The sequence below is a fragment of the Papaver somniferum genome, chromosome 11, assembly GCF_003573695.1.
Source record: "Papaver somniferum cultivar HN1 chromosome 11, ASM357369v1, whole genome shotgun sequence".
In the NCBI taxonomy this organism is placed as follows: domain Eukaryota; kingdom Viridiplantae; phylum Streptophyta; class Magnoliopsida; order Ranunculales; family Papaveraceae; genus Papaver; species Papaver somniferum.
Window position 1 is genome coordinate 109334126 of NC_039368.1, and position 13774 is coordinate 109347899.

At 36.8% G+C, this 13774-nt stretch overlaps 1 protein-coding gene across 1 annotated transcript; it reads right to left on the bottom strand.

Moving 5' to 3' along the window:
* Positions 1-422: 422 nt before the first annotated feature.
* LOC113323196 (protein SSUH2 homolog) lies at positions 423-3823 on the bottom strand. The gene is made up of 6 exons (XM_026571472.1): positions 3544-3823; positions 2462-2531; positions 1700-2031; positions 1474-1615; positions 1189-1314; positions 423-992 (listed from the first exon to the last, which is right to left on the bottom strand). The coding sequence occupies exons 1-6, from the start codon at positions 3749-3751 to the stop codon at positions 608-610; spliced, it is 1263 nt and encodes a 420-aa protein (XP_026427257.1). The 5' UTR covers positions 3752-3823; the 3' UTR covers positions 423-607.
* Positions 3824-13774: the final 9951 nt, after the last annotated feature.

Sequence of the window (13774 nt, forward strand, 5' to 3'; positions counted from 1 at the left end):
TCTCATTTTACTTCTTTTACTAACATGTGTTATGGGGACCATTTCACTTCACTTCTTTTATTGACAAGTATCATGATAACCAATTAACCTGTTAAAAAGAAATGGAGGGATTTAAAGAAAAAAAATCAATTGATAGGTTGATATCAAAAGTGACAAAACTTTTTAGAAAAATGACTAAAACCCTTTTGTTCTTCATTGAATTGAATATTGAATCATTTCCTTGTACTCTTCAAACACTAACCCTGAGAAAGTGCAATAGCTTTATCATTAGTTAATTCACCGTCAAAGAATACACCCTTAAATTGCTTGCTTGGTCTTGTAGCCTTGTCGATTATGCCGCGGACTGCTTGCACTCTCCTCTGATGACTTCAGGAGAGTATTTGTCAAATTTTGGTTCAGTCAAAAGGTACTCTTAATTTGTATCCCTCAAAAGATGATATAGTTGACAGGTAAAGAAAGCTTTGATGACATACATTCGACAAAGTAATTATATTACAAAAACAAACATACATACAAGAGAAAGAACAAGTTTACCAAAATGTCAATCATATACAACCAAATTCCAGTCTCTGAGCTTTCTTGAGTATAAGGGAGAGGTTTAATCAAGCTATAGCTTCAGCCACTCAAAGCATGGGCAGAGTCCCCAACAGAACTTCGAGGGATAGTAATCTTTTAGGTATACCTCTCGACTAACTCCAATAATGTAAAAGCTGAAGGACTGGTTTCCTTTAGCCATAGTAACACGAGTCACGGGAACAACAGAGATGATATGCCTCTCACAAATTATTCTTGCTGCTGGAGGAACATGGGCTCGCTCTGCAATAACATCTGAGGAGAATTTGTTTAGGAAGTAAGAGTCTGCGAAAAAGGCAGGTGTGCATTGATATGCCTGTATGTTGCAGAGTTGTATCCCTTTGGCTCTGTGAAAGACCTCATCCGGAACTGATGCTGCACCGCTTGTGGCACTTACTTTTCGGGTTGAAAGTGTTTTCCTGTACATTCAGCAATTTAATGTCACTCTTTTTTATCTAGCATGAAAAACACACCCCTCTTTTTTATCTTACACTAGCTGAAACAACTGTATCATTCTGTGCTTTGACTATGTATCGTTATTATATACGTTTAACATTAAAGTAAGAAGGCTAAACTAGGCATGGTTATCATGCGCAGTGAAACAAGTTGACTTACCATCTAACAGTGGCAACATTGCGGGTAACATGAGAACCTCGTCCTTCACAAGTTTCACATTTCATCAGTCCACGGGAACCACAAGTAACACAAGGAAGCTTTCCCTTGCCATTACATTTCTTACATCTGCAGGAACATAAGAGGAAAATAATCGATCCAAGTGAACACAACAACCACCAACCATACAGGCTTATTAATCACATAATCAATGACGGAATCAGTTGTATTCTAATGAGGCAGTAGTAAACAAGCCTAGCTTTAAATGGATGGTGAAAATCAGCTTACATTGTATCAGATCCATCTCTATGAGCAACAAGGCCCCTCCCATAGCAGACATTGCAGTCAGTCATTTGATTTTCTTTGTAATGCCCAGGTGCTTGACCTGCGTTACAAGTGCAACATGGAAGCTCACCTCGTCCTTCACAACCTGTGGCTAAGCTATTTAGGTTATCGTTCCAACAATTTCTTAACAAACAGCAAGAAAATACAGTATATAAGAAAAAGAAATTACCTGAACATTTCTCAATCTTTTCAGAATGAGGAATCTTAGTCCGAGTTTCTTTGTGTGGGACGAATAGCAGAGGAAACTCAGACCTTAGATCCAATTCCCATAACCCAAGTTCAGGACTCTTGTCTTTTCCATCTATTTTCCCACCAAGATATGGCTCTGTTTCTGTAGTACTTTCTCTCTCTTCTATAAAAGTATCTAGTGTTCCCACATAAACATTGCAGTCTTCCACTGCACGAATCTGCCATGTCCGAGCTGGGCGACTTCCCCAACAACAGCGATGTCCAACATAATCGATTAGTAACTCTCTTATCTCCACTTCATCCAAAAGTTGCCTATCAAATAGAAAGATGCAGTTTTCTTTTAGTATAAAAAAACATGGAGGTTCCTCTGGAGAGAATAGATTCAAGCACAGCTAAACTCGTATAAGGGAGGGATCTGTATAGATGCCAATTGACAATAAAAAATAGTAGTGCAAGGGAGGTCAGGCGAGGAGGTGGTGCTACCATCTCCAGGATCCCATAAAGGACGGATTTACGAGTTAATATGCTAGTAAACCAGTCAGGTTTTGAGGGCATAATCTAAATAAGTGTACAGAAAATGATGAGTGGAAAAATAAAATCGGAATGAAAACTGTATTTTGTTCTCAGTTATAGGCTAGATAAGCTGGGATTTTCCAAACCAAACTCCAGAATTCAACATAAAGATGTCAATTTGAGGTACACACTAAGCCCTTCTCCAACAGGAACTATTTATCAATCTCACCTTCCAGTTTCACCGTAAGTATTTGCAGATGTAACTCCTCCATATTGACCTTGATAAACGACAGCTTGTTCTGCATACAAAATGAATTACTGTGAAAAATGAACCTCCTATACTAACTGAATGATGTAAAACATGAAAAACGAATATCCAAGGCAGGTCAGATATGAAGGTTGTTTGATAAGTATTCTTGCCAGACCCAGACTACCACTACAAAATAGGTGGTCAAGGAGTAACTAAATTGTTACCACGAACCACAACAAACATTCATTTTCGTAATGTAACACCACAACTAGTGCTATTCAGACTCATAGCTAAGTCGAGGAGATGCAAAACTGAGCATGCTTATGTTGGAGGCCAGTTGGCCGAAAATTTTGTGGTTCCTAGGTGCTTCTCATCTCAAAGTGTCCAAAACACAAAGTTATAATCATTTAAATCGTCTGGTAGGTACAGGAATAGCTAATCAAGTTGTATGTTGTATGTAAATAAGTAGAAGTCTGCAAAGTTAATAGTGTTTTGAAATGACTGAACAGGAAAGCCAAGTCTAGGTTCACCCTTCTTTCCCTTCGCACACCCCCTTCTGCGGCACCCTTCCTAACTGCCATGTCCTACTGGAAGCTAGAGCAGAAGAAGCAACTAAATGGCAGACAAATTTGAATCAATTCAGCATTTAACTGGAAGGTATGTAAAAGAACAATAGACCGACAGCAAGCAAAACCTAACCATGATTATAATAACATTGATTGTTTTTCTATAACTCAGTACTTTTGAAATTTGTTTTCTCAGGTCAATCCCTAAATATGTCGTATTTGTGCCACCCTAATTCAGGATTAGTTCAGTTTCTTCCCCACTGATAAGAAAATCAAGAAATTGGGACAACTTGATATCCAAACCCCCAAAAAATTACTTCAATCCCGTGCATTAATTTATTTTTCAGGAATTTCAAATCAATTCGAAGAACAAATGAAAACTAAGGATTGTCGATCAAAAAAAAATGAAAACTAAGGATCATGTACAACCTAAATTATCAAAAACCCTAAAGTCAACAAATCAAGCAACAAAATATAATTAGGAGTAGTAAGTACCATTAGGATCAGGTTCATGAGTAGTAACCAAAGCAGCATGAATTGATGGGGGATAACCAGAAAAAACAGAAGCAGATCGAATTTCTTCAAGGCTGACTTGATCAGTTCCAACAGAACCAGTAGGCACATAAGAATTTGATCTCCCCATATATTGATACGTACCCCATGATTCCTTCTCTTTGGTTGCTGGTAGCAGAGCTTCTTCCATTACTGGTGATGACAGAGAAATATACAACTCTGTTCTCTGTTTCAAATGTCTTCGCTAAGCTACGATGATTTGTCAGCCATCATATTTATGGCGAGGTCCACTATTATATGTGCATACATTTCCCGCGTAAGTATCCAACGTGATGTGGCAGCATCTCAGCTACTACTCTTAATACAAATATCCGAGTCGCCCGTTTCAGATAAGAACACGTAATCATTTTATGGTCTTCTAAAATAGGACCCACACAGTCTTTGGACGCGGTTCTGTCCCACACGGTCCGTTTCTTTTAATAAGAAAAGGAGTGCTGGTATCGCGCACGACTTTGCGGGAAACTATACCGTAAAAGCGGTTTTTTTACTATTAGATCATGTTAAAATCCAGATCTAACAGTTTTGAACTCTTTAAGAGAAATGATGAGTTCTATCCTGAAAATGACGGGTCCTTTCCTGAAGGTAATCTATCCTTTCACGAATGTGAATCTAACTGTTGATTTAATCACCCAACGGTAAAAAAGACAATTTTACGGAAAATCATCCCGTAAAATCGTGTGGGATAGCATTTGTCTAAGAAAAATACATGAAGAAAACCAATACTTCTAGCCTGAAGTACGGTACTTGTAGAGACAGACATGTGATTATATCATTTCATGTTGAGATGATTAATCAAATATTCTACATGTTCATTTTTCCCCTTCTTAAATTGATATAGATTTATTAGAAAAGACTGGCTCATTTTCCCTCTTTTAAAGTGATAGATTTATTACAAAAGTTTGGAATATTTGCAATAATAGTATTTGGGAGTATGATTACTAAATTAAAAGACATAGCTTTAAAAGGTGAAGGCAGAGTCACATATATCTGAAAGCATAGAGATCGTAATGTGCCGATGGTGGATTTTTGACAAAGACTAAAATCGTAAAATTAACATTTTGCATATTTTTGATCCAGCAATCAGACAAGTATGTGAAATTTATATTTCAAAATTTAGACGTGAAAGCTCATGTCACAATCATTTCTGACTGAGTATATAGCCTCTCAGAACACACATAAACAAGCAATCATTGAAGCCTCTCAATTGAGATTGCAATGTTTTGCATATGTCATCAATACCGAGTTATTTCAGTGTTCACTTCTATATAGAAGCGAAAAACGATTGGACGGCTCCTAGACAGATTACCTGCTAGTATGGAGCGATAACGTCTTCAGGATGTCACAATATTCCCCGACAATATAGAAAACATATGTATAGGATCATAATGATTGGACGACTCCTAGATGGATTGACCACTTATATGAAAAAGAACGTCTTCAGGATGTCGAAACGTTTCCTGATTATGCAGAATAAACATTCAGAACGAGTATGACGCTTTACTATCTCATACCTTGACTCTCAAATAAATATAATGCTCCTAGACAAATTTACTTCTAGTGTAGAGCCATCCATTGATTAATTCTAGCGCAATATTCAATAATTGAATTCCTATAAAATAATCTGTTTTTATCATAATATCTCATTACTACTGCAATTCACGGCTTTTTCTCAACTAAATTCCATTAATTAGTAACAAATATTCACTTTTCAGGCATTTGGCCCATCACGAGTAAGCCTCAAAAAAATGTTGTAGGTGTACTTAACAATAATGCACGAACGAGCACCAAATATGGACAAACGTGCACCGAGATATGGACGAATGAGGAAATATGAAGAGTTAAGGAAATTAAAACATAATAATAAAAATATGGAAGAGGCGTCGCTGGGACCGTCCGGCATGCCACGGTCGCGACCAGTCCTGCGCCTCTCTATTTCCTTATTTTATTAATTATTTCCTCATCTCTTGAAACTCTTTCGTTTGAGCAAAACTCCTAGCTTCCATATTTTTCCAAATATTGCCCAAATCTCCACAAACCTAGTCTCACGACTATTAGGTTTTCCTTTATCAATAATATAAAAATAACATTATTTTAATGTAAAAATTGGACACGCGCGCGAGAGGATATTTGGAGACCTATGCAGAATAGGAAAAGGGAGAAAAATAATAATAAAATAAAAAGAACAAGAGGCGCACATGACCGGGCCCATCATCCGCCGGCCATGCCTAGACCGTAGCCGAACATATGACTTTTCCTTTTTATTATATTATTATTATATCTCTCACATCTCTTGAAACTTCCATGTTCGAGCAAATTATTGGTTTCCATAATTCTCCAATATTGCCCATATCTCCAAAAAAGTCAAATAATCCCACAACCTTCCGCGCTTCTCAGACAAATATTGAAATATTATTATTTTAATACTTGGACGCACGAGAAAAGTCCTACTCGCAAATTCATGCAAAATTGAAAGTTTAAGTCAAGAACTCTTCTGAAAATCTAAAATATTGTTCAAACGTCCAACAAAATACCTGAAATTCTCAGAACGGACGCGCGAGGGACATGGTGACCAGTGCACCACCGTGACTGGACCTGGCAGGTCCCTTGGCCATCATGGTCGGGCCGTCTCACGCCTCTTATTATTATTATTTAAATAAGAATTCATATTTTTTTACAAGTCTCTAATAATGAATCCTCGTTCATGGAAATCTTTCCTCATGCTCAGAAGTCCATCCACCATCAATGGACTACATTGGACAACTCTCCATCTTCAAGATTCAGGGTTCTTGATAGGTCTTTAAACAAGCCTACGACTATGTCTAACTGCAAGTGCATGACGTCTATTATAGACATAGCAAGTACATGTCGATCCTACAGAGACTAGGTGGATGTAAGGTTGAATAAGAATTTTACTTATACTGATTTTGAGCAAAATAGCAACACAAAGGGTTGTTTTGTTGGGTGTCGATACGATAAGGCAGTGGTTGAAATACTAAAGCAGAATGTAAAGCAAGATGCAATAACAGATTGTAAACACGTATATGGAGGGTACTAGGGTGGTTGAATCCACCTCCTAACCTTTGCTAAGTCATTTTAGTCTCAATATTATTCTTGTCCCTTGTAATAGACACCAGTCAAGATGCAAGTCTGTTGTTTATCTAGGGTAATCTCAACTAGATGACCTAATATAAACTAAGGTAACTAATCCCTAGCATAAGCTTCCTTCTTACAGCACAACTCATCACAGATTAGTTCAGTCTCTTAACCATGAGCTGAAGCACAATATACAGTTATTCTATATATCTATGCTGCTTAGCAAACAAAAGGTGAAAGAAATATACTGCAACACACTGATTAAACCATTCCTAATTCAGTTTAAGCTCAACAAGAATAATGATCAAAACATGAATAACCTAGCATCAGATTAAGGATTTCATCTAAACCTAGCAAAAGTATTTAGCACATGATTAACAGGATGCAAACACAATGGTATTAAACTAGACAATTGGCCCAGCTAATTTGGATACCTTGTTACAGAGAAACAAGCCCCTATTTATATATAAAAAAATCCTCAACTCATCTTCAATTCGGTAATTAATGAAAACCCACTCACCAGAACGCGTTTTCCTTCTTTAATTCGTCTCTGAGTTTCATTAATTTGATGTTTCCTCCACTGTAGAGATAACCCTAACCCTATCTCTCACAAACCTAGCTTCTAGGTTTACTGTTTTTGATAAGGAGAAAAGGTTGAGAGAGATAGGAATTAGAGGCTTAATTGATGGAGTTAATGAGGGTGGTAAAGGTTGAATGATAGAGTTATCGAAGGAGATGAAGGAGGTGGTACTGGTGGTCCTGCAAGCGGAGTAATGAGAAATGAAGGGGAAAAGATTTGGTTTCTGTTCGACGGGGAAAAAAAAAGAGGCGACTCGAGTGTTGAGCAGTTGTATCTTGATTAGATATTTCGAGTGGAGGTGCCATTAGATCAAACAGATGTATCAAATCTAATATCTTGGATTTGGATATGGGTTTGGTCTTTGGTTCTCTACCAAGTCCATGTATCGGTTTAGGCTTTGCAAACGTTGTGGAGCGAGTGCAAACGGATTGCGGAAGGTGCACAAGCGGATTGCGGAAGCTCTTTACGCATTATTCCTTCGCTCTTCACGGCCTTCTCGCGGGAGCCTTGCGTTGTCTCTTTTATGTAGTCTTTAGCTACCATTCCTATGCTTTTTTAGCTTATCAAATCATCCAAGATCTATTTAGTACCTAAAAACACAAAATTAATTAGTAAAAATATTTATTCTTAAAACAATGAAAGATCCAGATTCGAGATAAATAGAGAGTTGGAGCATAAAATATGAGTGAAATGCCAATAAAAAGATGAAGAAATATGCAATATTTGGCACTCATCAGTTCTCCAGAATTAGGGTTCTCGATTTACGATAATTAGACAAATGTCGGTAACTTTTATATTGATCCAACAATCAGTATTTGTAATTAATGTTCAACCGTGCTACCAACATTCTTGATTTCTCAACCGTCTGAGAGCAGTGGATGGCCATCCGCTTGGCCAATAAACTAATATTTTATTGGATGTCCAACCAATTGGACGTTCGATCGTCTAACATTCACTAATATTTTAATCCTACTTTGAGATTCTATAATTCATGACATAGTAGATCGATAATGATCACTCTATATAACTCATAACTCAACAACATCTGATTTCCGTTGAATACTCGACATATCATAATAAGTCCATGATCGAGCAATTTCATCGGACGCACGTCGATCCAAATTATCAAAATATCATTATTTCCTCAACTAGTAAAATGATATATCACAATTCATCAGACTCAACACATTTGCTTTGTTACTATCCCAGCAGACATCTTATCCTCAATCCATGAGTTTTAAAGCATATCACATCCGTCCATTATGCTCGACTCATCAAAGCTAAGATTCATAGTCTATCCAAGTCAATAATTGACTAATTAAATACATGTCTGTCTTGCAGACTCCACATTCATGAGACATCAATCATGTCACATCAGGGGATATTCATTAAGGTTTTGGTCTGACGGCCTACGATCAACACATGTGTACACCCACGATGAAAAATGTGAGCAAGTCGTGCAAGCAATTGAAGGAGTTAGCAAAGTAGTAGATGGACAATCAACCAATTCTCACACACACGTGTAACTGGTTCAACCATAATTTCTCACTTTCCCACTCTTTCACTTCTCTGCAACTGTCTCACTTACTGGGGATCAATGTGCCTACTACTCTTGCAATATAAATAAGTTCTTGAGTGAACGATTGGAGAACAAGAATTATCATATGAAGAACTCTTAACAAAATAAAACTCAATCAATCAGAACTTATGTCATCTGAACTCAACAGTTCAAAAAACTTGCCTAAATCTCCAACACATTCACAATTCTTCATTGATCTCAGACACTTCTCAGCTTCCCTCCTATAAATAAACCCTCATCCCATTTTGTGTCCTAATTGACCCTGCAACGACCATTTTGTTGGTTTAGGCCGGAGTCATACATATTGATCTCTCGAACTCAAAGCACTCCTGTGCAGTGCATCTGTTTGCTAAAGATTTAAGCAATTTGCTCGATCGAGGGAATGACTGCTCATCTCCCTATTTTTTCCTCAAAAACCAAAAAATAGATTTTACCCATCAATACATTGGCGATGTAACACCCCGAGTTCTGGACCAGGGTCAAACCCATATGGACATCCGAACTCAAAGCGTTACGGGTTAGAACGAGACTTATGCATATATTTATTCTTGTTAATTTAATTTTATACCAAACATAATTGAAACTTTTATACATTAATTGAAACATATGAAATACATTAAACATCGTTCAAAATATTTTCAACTAAACATTTTTTTAATTCGATTTATGCTTCAAACAATACAAGAAAACAATGCAATCACTAATCTACTCATTTCTAGCTTCCACTTCCAACTTCCATAAATCTACAAGGAATGTCAACTGGGGTGAGATGACAGCTCAATAAAATGCATTCCCTTTCTCAAATTATATCAAAATATGTCAACCAATCAAACAAAATGTGTACAACAAGAGTATATGGTGCACCTTCAAGTATTTAATTATATTTATGTTCATTAACTATACTCACAATCTATCAACTCCTCTTAAATGCACGTGTATCCTCAGTTCGTGCCCTGCCTATCCGTGTATCCTGGGCATGGGACCGCCAACTTCACTTGCACGAGAATCCTTGGGTCGTGCCCCACCTATACGTATATACTTGGTACGGGCACGGCCATTCAAACAAATATATTCATTCATTTATAAATTCACACTACCATCGCACGAGTATCCTTCGGTAGTGCCCCACCTATCCGTATATCCTCGGTACGGGCACCGCCATCCAAACAAGCATATCCAATTATTTATAAAATAATTTTATCATACAATCTACACTTTGATATTCCAAACCACTTCATCAACAAATCATAAGATCACAACCCGACTAATGATGTAATTCTTTCAACCATTTGAGCAAACACACTAACTGCAGAATTTTACTTTATAAGTTTCGTAATGATAACTTTTTCCGATCTACCTCAAAATTTTAGTGAACATTCCTGACACCATCATGTATAAAATATCAAAATTTCACATGAAACTAACGACTCAATCAAAAAATATTGATTTTGCAAACGCATTACAAAATCTAGGCAGATAACATCATTTTACCAAACTATTCACCATAAATTCATATTAGTCTAAAATTAACCAAACCTAAATCACAATGAAATATTATACATTTGTATACAAATTTTGTTAAGACCTCAAATCATTTTAACATCATTAAGACGGCCTAAAAACATCAAAACCACAACAAAACGAAATTGTCAAGAATTTCAGAAATCACAATCCAAATTACAAGGAACATTCACCGGGGAATTTGGCGCAGGAAAATTCTCAAATTTTAATAAGACATACTTAATCATGTAATAAATCAATAGGAAAATCATGATCATCAATAAAAGATATATATTTAATCAATTAAATTTCAGAAACCTAACAATATAAAGGCATACGAAATAACCACCAAACATAAAAGGGTTTCACATTTTACCTTAATTTCATTAAACCTCTACTGATTTTCTTAATCATTTTTCTCCAAAAATTTCTATCTCCATCTTCCTCTCCTAGCTTTCTCTCTAATTTATGTTTGTAACTCCTACTCATTTTCTCCCTATTTCCTTTGTAAACCATATAGTAACTCCCATATTAATACTACTCATATTAATAATAATATATCATATTTATTATTATTAATTTTTATTTCTCTTTTTATTTTCTATTAATCGAAATATTTATTTTATTATTTATTAGCTATTCTATTTCCACCCTAACTTGCAGACTTTCTAGTTCAAACAACCTAGCTAGGCTAAGGTAAATGAAACAACCTAAACCACATGGTTAGCTAATTTGGGTATAACCCGAACCGAAACCGTAACTAAAAATACCGGGTATTACAGGCGACCAAAGTGGGAGATTAATCTCTCGGTTGCAATCTCAATTCATCAAAGATGGTCGGTCGTAGGTCAGATTCAACTGATTCCAATCATAACTTTTAAAATAGTAATGTTCTTCCTCCAATACTCTGCTTGATGGCATGATCGATGGAGAAGTCCCAACCTTGATTGAATTGGCACGAGTACAGGTAATTCACACATGGAACATGGACCTGATTAAAGTGACAATAGACAATATACTTAACTCGTAAGGTTAACAATAGATTTAAGCGGTTCCTATGCTCCAGAACTTATGGCACTAAAGGATAACTCCTCAACTGATGATCTTCCTCATATCGATACGTATGAGAAACCGGTGGATCAAGAAGCCACACATTCTATCGAAAACTTCTCCAAATATCAATGCACGAACACGTTTGTTGCACTCAACCAAATATCATATGATGTGCAACTAACTCCGTCATCTTCGATAATTGAGGAAATATCCATGGTGTCTGACCATTCGATAAATAATATCACTTTCACTAAAGAAGACCAAATGGAAGAGGAAGGACATAACCAAGCTTTGTACGTGATTTCCAGATCCATACATACATGTACACATATGTAGATCTGAAAGTGGGACCTATTCAATCAACAGTCAAATTTCATGTGATTGAGAAAGAGCATGACTATCATATGATACTCGAACGACCAAGGCTCCATGATAACAAAGTTTTTCCCTTGATATATCATCAATGCATGAAAGCTCTGCTCAATAACAAGATCGTTCGTATTGCAGCTTCATCGTCTCCATATGATCCAATTTATGATGTTGAGTTCCTTGAACCTCTAAAAATCATCCCTGAACCACCAAGAAGGATCTATAATACCCCACAACCGAGTAGGACGTCCATCGAGAAAGCTGACAAATCATCTTCTCTAAAAGATGATGTCAGACCTTCCAAGCTACCTGCCAAGCCGCTCAAGCGTCATCAGGATCAAATCCCAACTCCTGATCAAACTAAGAAGAGATCCAACTTTGTAACCAACTATGATGTAGAAGGGAAGATCATCTACCTTCGACGCAGATGTTGATGGTGGTTTTTAGTTTAAGGCTAAAACTGTAAAATTCCATATTTGTATGCCTACTTTCTGCAAAGAAGTAAGGTTGTCAGGAAGCTGATGAGCGTCTATACCTCTTTGCTTACATATGTACTGTGTAATTCAGTAATTACGAAATTAATTAGAATAATATTGGTGCATGTTGCAACAATCCCAAATATTCTATGAATTTTATTTTAAGATCCTGGTCGCATTATTCATTAATGCAGATCCCGCTGAGTATTTATCCTATGTTATGTCCCCGGCTGAACTCTTAACATTGACATGATATGACAATTAATTCTCACTCTAAGCTAAATAACATGAATTTCCTGAAGTTTCAAGATTAAGATGCGCATGAAAATACTCAATCGGAGGCGCGCCGAGCTGCGGTGCTCTCTAGGATAAACACTAGTAATTTTGTATCAACGTGCAAAATTCACCAAAAAATTGATTAATTTTGTGTCGATTCACAAAATTCAATTTTTGATCTAATTTTGCCAATTTACAACAAATTAGGTTTTTTGCCCCAAAACGGAGCCTGCACGATATCTCGATCCCTATTGGTCGATAATAAACCTAGGAAAGCTAGGAAACTGGCCCCGAAGTTAATAGAAATACAATTCTATTAAAAATCGGAAACCAGAAAGAAAAAGTGAAACCGTGAATAATTTTAGCATTAGCAAAAGAGGCGTGTTCACGCCACTGGGTCGGGACGGTTTTCCCTAACGGACGCCTATCCTGGACGACCAATCATGTCCCCAGATTCACCTGGCACCCCTCTTTCATTCTGAGCAATCAGAACGCTCGAAGCTAACCTGACAACTTGGTTTCACACCGACCAATCATATCATTTCAACTTGGTCAGACGATATCCAAAAGGTCACCAGATATTGCATGAACATCTAGGAGCAATTGGTGAATAATTTGAGTATGATATATATAGTAAAAAAATTTCGTAGGGATGTCTAGTGTTACATAATAAAAAATCGCATCAATAAGATTAAAGAGACAAAAGATACAACTTAAAAGGCGAGCTAGGTCATGGCTGAAAACTGACAGAATTCCTCTTGTTCCTGAGTTTTTACCGTTCGGCTGTTTTCACCTCCTAAATAAGCTCAAGACCTAAACAGGGTTAGATTACTCTAGGATTTTACAGATTGATCTCTCGAATCTAAAGTACTCTTGTGAAATATATTTGTTTAGGGTTTAGATTTGATTCTCACCGGGATACCCAATTTACAATCTTTCTCCAGGATCAGTTTTGCCCTACTACAGCTGAGATTAGCAATTAACAAGGGAGATCGCTGAAATATCCCTCCCACCAAGAAGATTCCTGTCACAACAGATAATCGTCTGAAGAAGAATTCTAGGTTGCTGCACGACAACTATAAGATGGCACTGACTCCACCACCGATGATCTTGAGACAATCAACATCGAAAAGACGAGGATCTGAGACCAATCTTGATCAGTTCCGCCCTATCATTAAAAAAAAAGAGTAGGATTGATAAGCCTGCTGAAGGAATGTCAAGATATCT